The sequence below is a fragment of the Cebidichthys violaceus genome, unplaced genomic scaffold, assembly GCF_023349555.1.
Source record: "Cebidichthys violaceus isolate CVI_PGR_0920_01 unplaced genomic scaffold, fCebVio1.0.p SCAF_113, whole genome shotgun sequence".
Taxonomy (NCBI): Eukaryota; Metazoa; Chordata; class Actinopteri; order Perciformes; family Stichaeidae; genus Cebidichthys; species Cebidichthys violaceus.
In genome coordinates, this window is record NW_027176278.1 from 336,005 (window position 1) to 348,379 (window position 12,375).

A 12,375-nucleotide genomic window follows, 5' to 3' on the forward strand; every position below is an offset into this window, starting at 1 on the left:
AAGATTTATTATGAAATGTATTTGTTTTAAATAAACTGCAATGTGTCCTACAGATCAGACATGTAGTCTAGATGCTGGCACCTTGCATTAGACCTCAGATTAAACAGAGATCTGGATTAACCAGATCAAATAAAAGTGGGTCCTCAAACATTAAGACAAAGCCAATAAAGTAATTTCATTAAAGTCATCAGAGGTCAGATTAAGTTTCCTTAGTTTACATCTCTAGACAGAATCTGTCCCTCTGGCTCCTGATTGGCCAACTGCCAACTGCCAACAGGAGCGGTTGTCCAGACAAGTGGCAGAAACCATCAAAAGTTGTCTTTTAGCCACAGTGTGTTCCTCATACTCTTAGGACTGACAGTGATAAAAGTCCTCTTAAAAACAGAGGTCGTCCCTTTGTGCCCCGAGCAGAGATCCGTTGGTCCTCCTCGTGACTCTCAGGTGGTCACGTCCAGCCCGCCGCCGCGCGCTCTTTCCTCGCTTGTGGATTCTCAGTCACGCTCCGAGAAGTTTTGGTCACAAACGTGCTTAGGAGAGACTCCACGACGCTGGCTGCACCACAGTCAGTGTGGTGATTGCTGTTTATCGAGCTGCTTTCTTTTAATCAGGTGTCAGTTTGTTTTCAACTTTCAGAGAAATCTGGATTGGTGGCGAAGCGGCAGCTAACGTAAGCTAACGTAAGCTAACGTAAGCCTCTGTGATCGAACGGGAACCGAAGCCTTGTGTTTGTAAAGAAATCATCTTCGGTGATAATTACTATTTGCCGAAGACTCCTTGCTGTGATGTCGCTCCCTTAGGCGGAGGGTTATCTGGTTATTAGTCACGCTTTAAATGACATTAGACGTCGGTTGAGTTCAGGCCTTATTACAGTGCGCTGTGGTTGACAGGATCAAGCCTTCTCGTTAGGCAGACAGCCATGAATCACTGGTAAACCCACATCAACCCACTTTATCCACGCGTACTCTCAACACAAAACGATTTAACTTGTCCTTGTAAATCATAAACGCTCAGATTAAGTCTTCTTAAAGAAAAGCCATGAATTCATATTTGTTGTGGATTCATTATGATTTCTTCTGTTTATGTTTTGCTTGTTTGCTGGTGTTGCTCTGCAGCTGCAGCTCTTAGTGAATCACTCTCTTTCATTCCTTTCATTCTCTCCACGGGAGGCCCTTTGAAATCCCCAACATGGGAAGTTGTGTATGTAATCATTTAGATTCGTTTTGAATATCAATGGGACAGGAATGCCGAGGATCCAGTTTTAATGGGACAATAAAGACGAACCCTTTTTTTTTTTTTTTTTTTTTTTTTTAATGGCAGCAGGGATGTGGGCTCGCTTTACTGCTGCCAGCTCGTAAACACATTCACACCTCTCTTTCATTTAAATGCGGGATAAGTTATAGCACATTATTGGAGAAAAAAAACAACAACAAGCTGCATCTGAATGGTGTCTGGAGGAGCCGAGGAGCCGAGGAGGCCAATCCACAAACACAGCGCTTTAAAAAGGCGAATAACAGCGAGAGAAGCAGCGACTACATGTCCACATCTCACTGTCACGACGACAGGGTGTTCACTACTGTAAAGGCCTTTAGAGTCATAGAAATGTGGTTTTACGTTAAAGTTAAGGTGATTAACTAATAAAACGTATTAACTACTTTGTTTGTTTATTTAGATCACAGTTAGACGGAGCTCTTTTAAATCAGCTTGTCTTTGTTCACATCCCCGAAAACAATTCAATCACTTCCCAAACTTTCTTTATGAATAAATAATTGCATTCATTTTAAAAAGCAGAATCTTCTGTTGCGGATCTACTTTGCGCCGCGCTCTGCCCTCCGAGAGGAGAGAAGAAAAAAAAAAAGTCTGCAAGCTGATGGTCTCTCCAGGATCACCCTATCAGGTGCAAACCGCTGACATGTTTCCACCCACCAACAACAAAAAAGCCTCTCTGTGCCCAAATCTCAAGCCACAGACGCACAAACACCACTGACAGGCAGTGCTGCGCCATCAGCAGCCCCCAGAGCTCTCCAGGGATCCGCTGCGACTCTTCACCGCTGCTTTAAAAAGAAGAAGAAGAAGCACAACTCTTCTGTTTGCTGGATACGTTTGTTTGCCCACTTTTAGCGACTTGTTTTTCTTGGTGGAACGGCGTTTTATTACTCAGCGCTTTAACTTTTGCCACCGCAGCGCTCGGTAGAATAAAATGACCCACGCAAGGTGTAACAATCCCCCGCAGGTACGGACGGAGTTGAGGAGCCTGTGATCTCTGGAGCAGCAGGATTGGGATTGTGTGCGCAAAACTCGGAGGATATTCTATTGAGCGAGGGGATTTTCTTTTTTTTGAGAGGTTGCATTGTGAATCCTTTCCACGCTTGGCACCGATTTACGGAGACGTTGCGGGATTTCGGGGAGCGGAGGAGACTGAGATGAGAACAAGCCCCCAAATCTTCTGGATAATTCCCCCCCAACAAGGAAACACCTAATGTTGCACTCCGTGACTCTGCTGCTGCTCTCCAGTGATCTATCCTTACGCTGGGATTCAATCTCCTACTTACCCCCGGAGTTGTGTGCGTAAAGGACGCGCGGGGGAGCGAAAGCGAGAGAGGGGGGCGATTTCGCCAACCTTTCCTGGGGCTCTAAATCTGTGGAAGCAGGTGTATTTCTGCGAGTCAAGATGTCTGTGCTGCCTTCGAGGTTCATATACCTGTAAGTGTTCCACATCTCCCGTCTGCCTCGCGCACATAGAACCATGCATTCTTACCAATAGAAGTCGCCAAAAAGCTTCGTGTTTGCGCGTTGCTTTCATCCAGGTGGCTGCGTTTGTTCTTCATGTGATTGCCTGAGACTCACTCCCTCCTCTGCCTTCTCTCTCTCTCTCCCTCCACATAGGTGTTTACATTTTCTGGTACTCTATTTCCAGCTACAGGTATGTTTACTCCCTCGATCAACTCCTTTTGTGTGTGTGTGTGTGTGTGTGTGTGTGTGTGTGTGTGTGTGTGTGTGTGTGTGTGTGTGTGTGTGTGTGTGTGTGTGTGAGAGAGAGTGTGAGACTGTGACTGCAGATTTTTCTGATTTCTTTGTTTAATGCTGATGATGGGTTTAGCTTATTTCCAATGTGGTGCTTTGAATATTCCATATTCATTAATATTAATTATCTAAAAATCGGCCTATAATTTTAGGAAAGCACGTGCTGTGCAAAAAAAATCTACGCTAAAATCTAAAAGGAGAATAAATGGACAGAGATGTGAGCTGTTATTGAGAAACAATGAAACAACACGTGAGAAGTAAACTCAGTATCGAGCACTGTAATTCATATTAATGTAATTCATATTAATATTATCGCAGCAACGTCGCGAGATACAAATGCAGTTCTCGAAGTATATTCCATATGAAATGACTAATGCAAAAATAAAACAACCTGCAGATATAAATAAATATCACGGAATAAACCAGCTAATCAATAAATATCTCCAATCACACGTTCCTGTCTGTCTGTCGGATATGAATTAAAAGCAGTTGTTTTGAATCTGGAGTTGAAGTAGCAGTTTGTGTGTTTTACAGCGGAATGGTGTAATAAAGCTTTACATCCTGGGTTAGGACTTGTGCTCTGAACAGATGGGCTCGTTTGGCGCTCGTTGCCTCGCTTTTTATTAGTCGCGTCTCACTTTGAACAGTAATGACTTGCAGACATCCACTCACCTAATTGCGCGCCGTGATTCCGATAAGATGCAGAGAGCACGCTCCTTCTCTCATAAAGCTGAGAAATGATCGCTTTATTGCTACATGACGTGTCTGATCGTAATGTGCCACGTGCGGGTGTGTTTTTAGATGATGCTCTCAGTGATCTGGAATATTAAAACAGCATTGACTGATTAAACAAAGAGCAGGTGAGCTTTTCATCTCTTCCACATAAGCTTCCCACAGTTAACATGCTGGTTGTATTTATATGTAATTATATCTTTAACAGATTACAGAAAAAGATGAACACATTTTGACATTTGACCTTGTTAGATGAATATAAACGACTACATCAAATATACATTTAATTGTTTGCACCATTCTGGTATTTTACTGCTTGGATCACCGTGTCCTGGTCGGGTAGCAGTACATAGAAAACAATATTTCATAAACATAAATCTGACCATTTTCTGAGACAAATTATAAAACCCTGAAACGTCCCCAAAACGATAAAAGTGCAACGTTATATAAGTCTCTGATTATTCCAACGGAGCTTTAGTGTCGTCTGACCTCCTCACATGAGAGAGGATCAACTTCATGCAGAGTGTGGCCCAACATGAGGTGCACTGACGCTGTGTGTTTGTATGTAATAATAATAATATGTGATATATGCATGTTTGGTGTAGCTTAGAGACACATTCCGATTAGATAAAGGGAATGCACCGTTTCTCTCTCTACCGGGATCACGGTCAGGCTGAAGGAGGGCAGTGAAGCTCTTCACTGCCCTCCTTCCTTAATGCCTCTCCACTCGCTACGCACGGCTAACGGCTGCTACGTGTCACCATGTCACCATGTCATCATCTCATCATGTCATAATGTCATGCTGTCATCATGTCATCATGTCATAATGTCATAATGTCATGCTGTGGTTTTCATGAGGAAAGACAACAGAAGCAAAAACAGCTGGAAGTAAACTTTGAATGCACTGCCAGCGTGTGTGTGTGTGTGTGTGTGTGTGTGTGTGTGTGTGTGTGTGTGTGTGTGTGTGTGTGTGTGTGTGTGTGTGTGTGTGTGTGTGTGTGTGTGTGTGTGTGTGTGTCGAGCAGATAGCAAGGTGTATCTTAGATGGATGCGACAACTCGGCTTCCTGGGTGACGATGAGTGCCAGACTTTTGAAGTTTCAGCCGTATCCGTTTCATGCTTGGTCTTTGAAGAAGGCAGACGGCGTGATAAAATAAAAGCTTGTTGTCGCTGCGTTCATGTGCTGCGGCTTGCCTTTCCCTTGATGCACGATGCAACTGTCTCCCAAACACACCTTCATGTTGGTTTGGAGATGGGGAGATTTGGGATGAATCCCTCAGGAGCCCGGTTAGGCCAAGTTCTGTTGTGCGTTCGGCTTTTTTTCCTTTCTGGTTCCTTTGTCGCTCGTCAGCTTTGAGGTTCACTTTGAGAGAAAGTTGAAATGGATGCATCATTGTCAACACATTTGTGTGCAGTTCTGGATGAGCTCTTTGCTGTTCAGTTTTAAACCGGCGTGTGTTTGGTGGTAATCCAGCGTCTTTCCTGTCTTTGTCTCGTAGTGTCTCTGGTTCCGAGCGCTCTAGTGGAGCTCTGTGAAGGCCGGTAATAACTTGTCAGTCATACGTTTAGAGCCCGTTTCCCTGGATGAGACGTGCTGCAGGTGCTGCTTTTGTCTTTGTTTGTTCAGCCGTGGTGGCTGCTGCTCATGCTAACTGCTCAGCTTTTAAATGCATCATTTTGTGGACCTTCCCGTGGGAACGTTTAATAGATGCTGAACGTGAAAGCTTCTGTGAGTCTCCGTTTGGAGCAGAAGTTTAAAAGGTTTAACCAAGAACATCTCTTTGATTTCACAGTTTGTCTATGTGTGCATGCATTAAAGGGGCGGGGCGGCTGTGGCTCAGGGGTGAAAGTGGCTCATTTGCGGTTCGATCCCCGGCGTCTCCTGTCCTTTAGCGAGACACTGAACCGAGTTACAGCGTCCCACTGCTCCTAAAAGCTGAGGATGGGTTAAATGCAGAGGTCAACTTTAATGTACGTGACGATAAAAGTAGAGTTTAAGTTGTGAGGTAACAGATGTGCATTGTTCTGAACGCTGTGTGTTGAAATGACAGATCCTTGAACTGAGCAGGTTTGGGTTAACGTTCCCTGGTCTGATGTTAAGGTGTCTCTCCTGGTCTCACTTTACAGGATGAAGGACCTGGTTGAGGGACACTACAGGTTTAAGGTGGTCTGTTTAGGGCTCCATAAAGTACTGGTCTTGATTTAGAATTTTTGCAATATTTAGTTTTCTGTTAATGTAGCATCATGGTTGTCACGGCTGAGCAGTTTCATGCAGGTTGTGTCAGAAGATCCCTAATTAAAATCCCCTTGGCGTGATGTAAAGTCATCACAGTTCTTAGGTTTCGATGCCTTGCCGTCAATATTAACGCCACAACTTAGTTGCATCAGTAGCTTATGCATTTTGATATCCAGCCTCTCAAGTTTCCACACCACCTGAAGCCAAAAGTAACATTACGGGCGTGTTTCCTAAATGTCAAGATACAGAAGCCGTGTCCCAGTTCGGGGGGCTGGATCCTCCGAGGGCCACATTTCTAGACCGAATACGTCATGATGAGCCAACGAGTCCTTCCGCCCAGAAATGCTGCCTGTGTCTCACAATCTGTCGGACATTTGAGAGGAAAAGTCCTCGAGTTGACGTTCAAACTGTTGCTGTTGGGCGCGGCGTAGGTCCGACGTGAAGGACTCCTCCTCTGGACATTGTTCTTCCATTATGGCTCCTCCCTCTGAGTTTAAGGATTCGTTCCTCCAAAGCCACAGTCTCCCATCATGTTTGCTCCATGTCGTTAATTCACTGAAGTTAGAATAACAAGGACTCGGGGTATGTAATGTGTATATAATTAGCCACCTGAGAACAGTCACATAAAAAGCCATTACTGTGCAATTACCACACCATACAGCTGGGGAATGGGATCTCGGCGTGAGCTGAGATTCCAGGGCTTCTGAAAGTATACGTTTCCTCTCGCACGTCCACGTGTTCGGTGACACGGTCGCTCTGCTGACGTGCCGCCGTCGTCTGCGATTTCCTCTATTTTTACGGTCAGGTCTAAGGTGACTCGTAAACAGCCGGCGAGTGAATTGTGAAAGGTGCATTTGGACGATTTGATCCGAAGGTTCTCCTACAAGAGTGTTTTTGTGGTTCAAGGTGCCTCCTGCCTCCTCTCGGTCTTGTCTTTCCGCCTGCTGCGGTTCCTAATTTATGGACCCTTCTTGGCCTGCAGGCAGATATTTGTTTGATGATAGTGCAACAGGTCTGGATGCTTCAGGTGTATAATTGCTAGTGGCTTGCTCGCTTGTGGAAATGGAGTAAAGGTTTCTCAATATGGCCGGGGGCACATAGTGCACGGCTGAGTCCATGTGGAGCAACAGAAGGCTGCTCTGTAGGCTCTGCACTTGTTCTGGGGTTAGGGTGACTTCATTAACGCTCCGTGTACGGAGTTATCAGCTTGTAAAGGCAACGCATATAAACTGTGTCGGCTGAAAGCGAGAAGAGAAAACACTAAAATGCATCAGTCACAAGTTCCCGGTTGGTATCTCAGCTTTAGGCCCTGGAGGCACAATGATATTTTGACACAGGGCCCATAAAAGCAACAGCACACATCTCCATCAACACCTGTGCCGTGAAGATCTCTCACCGTCTTGTCTTTCCGTCTCCCTCTCTCTCTCTCTCTCTCCCCCTCCCTCCCTCCCTCCCTCCTGTTCCACACCTCTGTGCAGGAATCCCAGCAGACCACTGCCGATTTCAGGTTTTACATCGAGAACCACACGAGGAACCCGGACGACCTGAGCCGCAAGCAGGTCCGGATCTACCAGCTCTACAGCAGAACCACGGGCAAACACGTCCAGATCTTGGGGAAGAAAGTCAACGCCAACGGAGATGATGGGGGCAAGTATGGTATGGGAGAACTCCTGTGCATCTCACCCGACACCTTGACTAGCTTGTTCCTCGCCTCGCTCCTACAGCCACTCTGGCTGTGCACTGACCGTGGTGAGGTTGTTTTCTGTGCTCCGTGTTTGACTTGGGCAAAGTGGACGGTGACTTTTGTAAGCCACCAAGTACTGGTTGGGGTGGCTGGAAACATTATGAAATTGCTGAACTTGCAATTGATGTTTACTGAAGCATCTGGCTATCCAGAGCAAGTCTATGTTTACCTCCGTGGATTTATGGGCCAACAGTGGGAGTTTTTGCCAGAATGACTAATATGGACCAAAACTGACTGAGTGGTTGGTTCACCACGCTGCAAAATATTATATATATTTATATATTATATATATAGATATATATATAATATATCTTTACTGTTTTCGGTTGTGAGCTGTTATGGTCGTGTAGGATGCAACTCTGTGGCTTTACTCAGCTTCACCGTCTCTTAATTCATGTGTTTTTCATCTGTGCCCATATTTGGAAATGAAGATTGGTGAAGTCTGAAGACGCTATTGTCCTTGAACTTGAAAGGACAAGAGAAAGTTAAATGTATGATTTCTAAACTACACGGTGATCGTTCTAAAGATCCAGCTTGATTTACCATCAGCCTCACATGTAACGTCTCTGTGTGGCCGTGTTGACGTTTTCAAATCAAACCCTGGCGGATGAGTAAACCGACGGTCAGCGCTTTGATGCGGCGGCACAAACAGCAGGACTTGTTTCCTGCTCTCCTGCAGGTATTCTGCTCACAACAGCTGACTCACGGCTCTGAAATTGCGGGTCTGAGTTGGTGTGTTCAGTCACAGATGCGCCGAGGCGAAGTTTCCTCACTGCTTGTTAGAGCTTGAGTGGAAGCAGATCCAATTTTTCCCATGAGGCCTTGCCAATTCTACCCTCCGCCCCTCCTCCTCCTCCTTCTCCCGTCCCGCGCCTCCTCCTCCTCCTCCTCCTCCTCCTCCTCCTCCTCCCCATCCAGCTGCAGTACCTGGCACCTGTGAACTCCTTTGCACTCTCTAACAAAGCTGAGGAAGACTCTGATCCGCTCTCAGTCACTGCCGCTTCAAATATATGGCTCTGCTGTAGAGCTTTACGTCCGCCGAGTCGGTCTCAGCACAGTCAAAGAGAGGCGCTATCATTCCTCTTAGGTCTTAGCGCAGCATATTCATTACTTTTAAGAGACTAGAACAATCCTTTTCCAGTGGTAAGTGATGCCCGTTGTCCACTCGGAGCTCACGGTGGGTCACTGCAGAGGCTTTTACTCTGAGAAATGCTGCACCGTGGAATGAAAGCAGCAGCTTCAGCTGCTTTGACAGATGACCTTCATGCGGAGGTTAATAACAGCCTGTGGCCCTCATTGTTTATAAGAAAACACTTCACTGGTTCAGAGATCACTGCGAGTGGTTTTTAATGAAGACATTGATCAGATAGTCAAACCTTTCTGTCACAATCGTTTCATTTTATATGCCAGCTATGGCTGCCAGCAGAGTTGAGCCTGAGACTTGTTTAAATGTTAACATACACAACATGACGGTGACCACTCTGCTGGTGGATGCTGTTCAGATAGAATGACTCCAGTTCTTTGTTCGGGAGGAAAATGTTGTTTTATCTGATGTTCTGGGTCGAGGCTCCATAGCTGAGGTTGAATTTTGGGTCTCCGTGCAAAACCAGCAAAGAGTGAGACGGCCAGAGTGTTCAAACGACTCCCGGTTTGACCCGCGGAGCTGACGTCTCTCTTTAAACATCGTCCACCTCAACTTCACCGTCGCAAGGACTCCAAAACAGAGAGAAGGAATAACTTCTAACGTTTCACCTTCTGAGACAGGTTTCCTTCTCCTCTCCTCCCAAGGTTGGATTTTAGGGAGAGGGAGGAGGAGAAGGAGGAGGAGGAGGAGGAGGAGGAGGAGGAGGAGGAGGGGGGTTACTTCTGCCCTGGAGCCCGTCCCGTCCCCGCCGCCTATTCTTCCTCTGCTCCCTTGAGCGCCGCTGAATGGCCCTGTGTGTTAAACAAATGGATCATCTTAACTTTGTGATTGAGTGAGCACAGACTAAAGGCAACTTGAAACCTAATCCTGAGGGGCACATAACCGCTGCACAAACGTTTGGCAGACCTCTGTGCTGGTCGAGGGGCGAGCAGAGACAAAGGTGACCTCGCAGGGGTTAACGTTGTGTGTGTGTGTGTGTGGGGGGGGGGGGATAAAAGAGCCGCCGGGATGCGTCTCGAGAGTGGATTACTGCTGCATCGGGCTGAAGTGGCATTGTTGTTGTGGTTCATATGTGGTATTGTGTAGAGAAGGTTTTACACTTAATATCCCTTAAAAAGAGCGATGTGCTCTGGAGTGTAGATGTTATCAGCTGGTCAAACACTTGAGTCCCTTAAAGCCTGATGTGATTAAAGGGAATCTAACCTCTGGTACCAGTGATGCTGAGGTTCACTGTTCTGTGGAGGTATATGAAGAAAAATAACAACCTAATAGTTAATCATCAGTGCACAATGTAAGATGAATACAGTTTAAATATGAGGCTCAGGTCTTGATAAAGTTCAGTTGTTCAGGTTTACAAGACTAGAAATGAAACACAATCATTTGTGTGTCTTCACTATGAGGGCGTGTTGAATAAGAGGACAGGACATGATGTGTAGATGTGCGGGGCTCATGAAAGTAACAGAGTCTTCTTCTTCTTCTCTTCCAGCTCTTCTCGTCGTCGAGACGGAAACCTTCGGCAGCCACATCCGAATAAAGGGAAAGGAGAGCGAACACTACATCTGCATGAACGAGAAGGGCAAAATAGTGGGACGGGTGAGTGTCTCCTGGGTTCCATCTGAGTAGAAACGGAGAAGACCAGAAGTTATCAAAGTGTTTTTCACGGAGCTCTTCGTCCGGGCTGAGTTGTACTCCGATCCGCTTCCTCCTGCTGGTTTTTGTACACCCTAACAAACCCCCTTTGATAACTCGCAGCCCTTCTTCCATTACGTAATCGGCCTACTCCTTTGACACTCGATCAGTCAATTACGGACTGCAATCACCACAATGCATTGAGAGACTAATGGTCACTTAGGAGGAATGCCATTGCAATTATATCACTTAGTCACAGCAGGTGGCCGCGGACCCAGCGGACGGCCGCTCTCCAGAGGACGAGGAGGTTGATGTTTGAAACGCGCTCTGCGGAGGCACACGCGTGTCACCGTGTTGCATTTAATGCGTCCGTCTGTCTGCAGCGCCGCACACACGCTGTCACTCTGTCATCGCTCTGTCATCACTCTGTCATCGAGGTCGTCTGTAGAAACACGCTGTTTTATGTCCTGTAGTTTCTGAACGAATGCTCTTTGATTTAACCATCAGATCAGATGATGTCAAATTGTCGATCGCTGGTGTTCAGCTTCCTAAATGACTCGCTATGCTAATTGTTCATGTTTTATGGGTCCATCTTTTGAGATATGTACTGTTCTAGAGGTTCAGCAGCACTGTGCTGGTCGTCCACAGACCTCACTGTGGAACTACTTTCTACCAAACAATCACTTCACAAACACTATGCTGGGACCAGAGTAGAGAACAGTGTTCGATAGCACTCCTTTAGCATTCAGTTAGCTATAAAGCCAGTCTTTATGCTAAGCTAAGCTAGTCGTCTCCTGGCTCTCGCTACATATCTAGCATGCAGACAGGGTTAGAGCCACTGTAATTCACACTAACCCTGCAGATCCAAAGCTCAGACAGAAGCAGACTGAGCTCACTGATTAATGAACTAACGTCCCGTTTCTCCTCCCTCCTCTCAGCCCGACGGAAGGAAGCAGGAGTGCGTCTTTGTCGAGGAATTCCTGGAGAACAACTACACGGCCCTCGTGTCGGCCAAGTACAAAGGCTGGTACCTCGGCTTCAACAGGAAGGGGCGGCCCAAGAAAGGCTCTCGGACCACGCAGAGGCAACAGGAAGTCCACTTCATGAAGCGCCAGCCGAAGGGCAGGCCGGACCCGCTGGAGGAGTTTCGTTTCACCACGGTGACTAAGCGGACACGAAGGGCTCGCCGGTTAAAACCCAACTCCAAGAGGAACTGATGGGGACCGATGGGACAGCACTAATCCTCCTCAGGGGAGGGGGGGGGGGGGGGGGACAAAACAAAACAAAATCTCAAGCTCCTCGTCTTAAAGAATCACCTGAAAGACTTCACTTCTGTAACAGACAGACGGACAAAATGAACAAAGAGTCAGAGATGTTTTATTTTTGTATTTCAGGGTGAACGTTTCCTCACTGCTGGACTCTTCTGGGTCGATGTCATTGTGTCCCGTCTCTGTCCTGTTATTTATACTGGAGACACTAAAGGGCCGTCGTCTGAGGGACAGCTCTCTGGGGGCTGAAGCGTGGAGCTGACGCCACGTTATAAAAATCAGCCAGCTAGAGATTTATTGGAATACCCGTCGGCTTGTGTTTGCGTTGCCCCTGACGACGAGGATCCCACACCTTCATGCCTTCCACTGGAATCAGACACCATGGAGATGAAACGGAGAGAGGTGGCGGTCGCAGGTGACGCTGTGCTGCCAGGATAACTGTGTAGCTTTGAGTGCAATATTTTACAGGTCTCTCTCTTCCTCTTCCTCTTCCTCTCTTTTTTTTCCACATGTCTCTCAGCTCCGGGAATGCGCCGAAGCCTCCGAGTGCTGTGTGTGATTCCCTTGACGTGTGATTCGGCTAAACACGCGACGAGCTTGG

The 12,375-nt window shown here is 46.7% G+C and overlaps 1 protein-coding gene across 1 annotated transcript; it reads left to right on the plus strand.

Annotated features, from left to right (window-relative positions):
* Positions 1-1,986: 1,986 nt before the first annotated feature.
* Positions 1,987-11,729, plus strand: fgf24 (fibroblast growth factor 24). Its single transcript, XM_068705292.1, has 5 exons — positions 1,987-2,700; positions 2,884-2,920; positions 7,468-7,645; positions 10,364-10,470; positions 11,445-11,729. Exons 1-5 carry the CDS (start codon positions 2,669-2,671, stop codon positions 11,721-11,723), a joined length of 633 nt encoding a protein of 210 aa, XP_068561393.1. The 5' UTR covers positions 1,987-2,668; the 3' UTR covers positions 11,724-11,729.
* Positions 11,730-12,375: the final 646 nt, after the last annotated feature.